The sequence below is a fragment of the Metarhizium album genome (assembly GCF_000804445.1).
Source record: "Metarhizium album ARSEF 1941 chromosome Unknown scaffold_14, whole genome shotgun sequence".
Lineage (NCBI taxonomy): Eukaryota > Fungi > Ascomycota > Sordariomycetes > Hypocreales > Clavicipitaceae > Metarhizium > Metarhizium album.
Genome location: NW_024467588.1, coordinates 403,782 through 405,326, shown reverse-complemented (window position 1 = coordinate 405,326; position 1,545 = coordinate 403,782). Strand labels below are relative to the sequence as shown.

Sequence of the window (1,545 nt, the reverse complement as noted above, 5' to 3'; positions counted from 1 at the left end):
TACGTATGCCCCGCGGCGTACGGTCATGTCGACAATACACCCTCCAAGCATAGGCGAGCCCGTCATCTTTGCCGCCAATTGACAGTGATATGTTCCCAAACTGTGGAATGATTCTGCTCTGGTCATCGAGGTCACGCAGAAGGCGCCCATGGGCCCATCTCTCAACACCCAGAGCGTGTAGGATTGTAAACAAAGACCTGGGATGCTTTGGCAGCCACCCGTATTTCTTAACACGACTCGGTGGAATAGCCATCTTTGTCCAGTTGCGGACATCTGTAGCAAGAACAGAAGAGGATATGACTGGAATATCCACGAGTCGAAAAAGAAAACGAGCCATATCATACGCCGAGCCACATCCATGATCCGTTTCGACCTCCAAACACACACCAAACCTAATGCTCCAGCCGCATGCTTGCCTCTGCCGTCTCGCGCTACTTCTCCGGTCGCGTGGTGCTATATATAATCAGGTTCAAATCGAGAACAACGTCACGAGGTTCTCCGGTCTCTCGTAGCTACTGGCTGCGGTGGAGCAGGATACGCCGGCGGTCGTCGGCCAGTCTCCAGATCCCGCAGCTCCGAACCCTCTTGGCCGGTCTCCTCGCGCCTCTCAGCAAGCTGATCGTGTATAGCGGGAGGCTTCTTCGAATCGTACGGCGGAGGAGCCTCGCCCAGCTCATTCAAGCCTTCCACTGACCGTGTCTCTGACCATGGAGACCACCTCATGCCCCGCCTGCATCTGATATAGGAGCTGCCCACGAGGACTCTATCTTCCGGCAGCTCGTTACGATTGAGGCTCGACCTTTTTCTTTGACGGTTCCAGATGAAGAGAACAAAAGTGCCGACGGAGAAGACGGCAATGAGCGGAATGATGACCCAGACTAAGGGTTCTGTGGACTTGCCCGAGGTGTCGGTCGCAGGCATGTCGTATGTACGCGGGGGGCCAGGATTTACAAAAAGAACGCTTTTTGACGGTTGGAAACAAGCAGGTCACAGGACTATGCCTGACTGACAGATGTACTGCTGGCGAAATAATTGGTCGTCGTACCTGGGGAATGGATGTTTCAACGGCGTGTGGTTGTCTTGACGGTCCGAGTCTGTGATACCACGGCGTACCAAACTGCCCGTCAGATACTCCGTAAACATCACAGTCTCAAGAATTGCAAAGTTCAAACAAGGCACGGCCAAGGTTCGTGTCAATGGCTCGTCGACCTTGACTAGAAAAGGATGAAAGAGATGGGAAATCGACACCCCAAGCCAGATTCAATCACGCATGTACGGAGCGCATGATGGTTGATGTCTCGGACAAGGTTGAGGCAGTTTCGCCTGCACATGCATGGAGAGGGGACACGCACGTCTTGCCTTTGCCGAGCCGCCAAGCGAATACGCCGCAAAATGGTTGCAAATACTCGGCACGTACCGGGCGGTTGAGCTGCGGCGGTGGCGAACCCCAAGGCGCCTTCCTGTCGACGCCTCCGGTCGACCAGAGTCCTGGGCCTTCACATCAATGACAGGATGGCGTCTGGCACATGGACTAGGTTGGTTGAT

At 54.6% G+C, this 1,545-nt stretch overlaps 1 protein-coding gene across 1 annotated transcript; it reads right to left on the bottom strand.

The window, feature by feature from the left end:
• Positions 1-486: 486 nt before the first annotated feature.
• Positions 487-921, bottom strand: MAM_05583 (uncharacterized protein; the record flags this gene model as incomplete). Its single annotated transcript, XM_040824381.1, has 1 exon — positions 487-921. One exon carries the CDS (start codon positions 919-921, stop codon positions 487-489), a length of 435 nt encoding a protein of 144 aa, XP_040677706.1.
• Between the last annotated feature and the right edge of the window lie 624 nt (positions 922-1,545).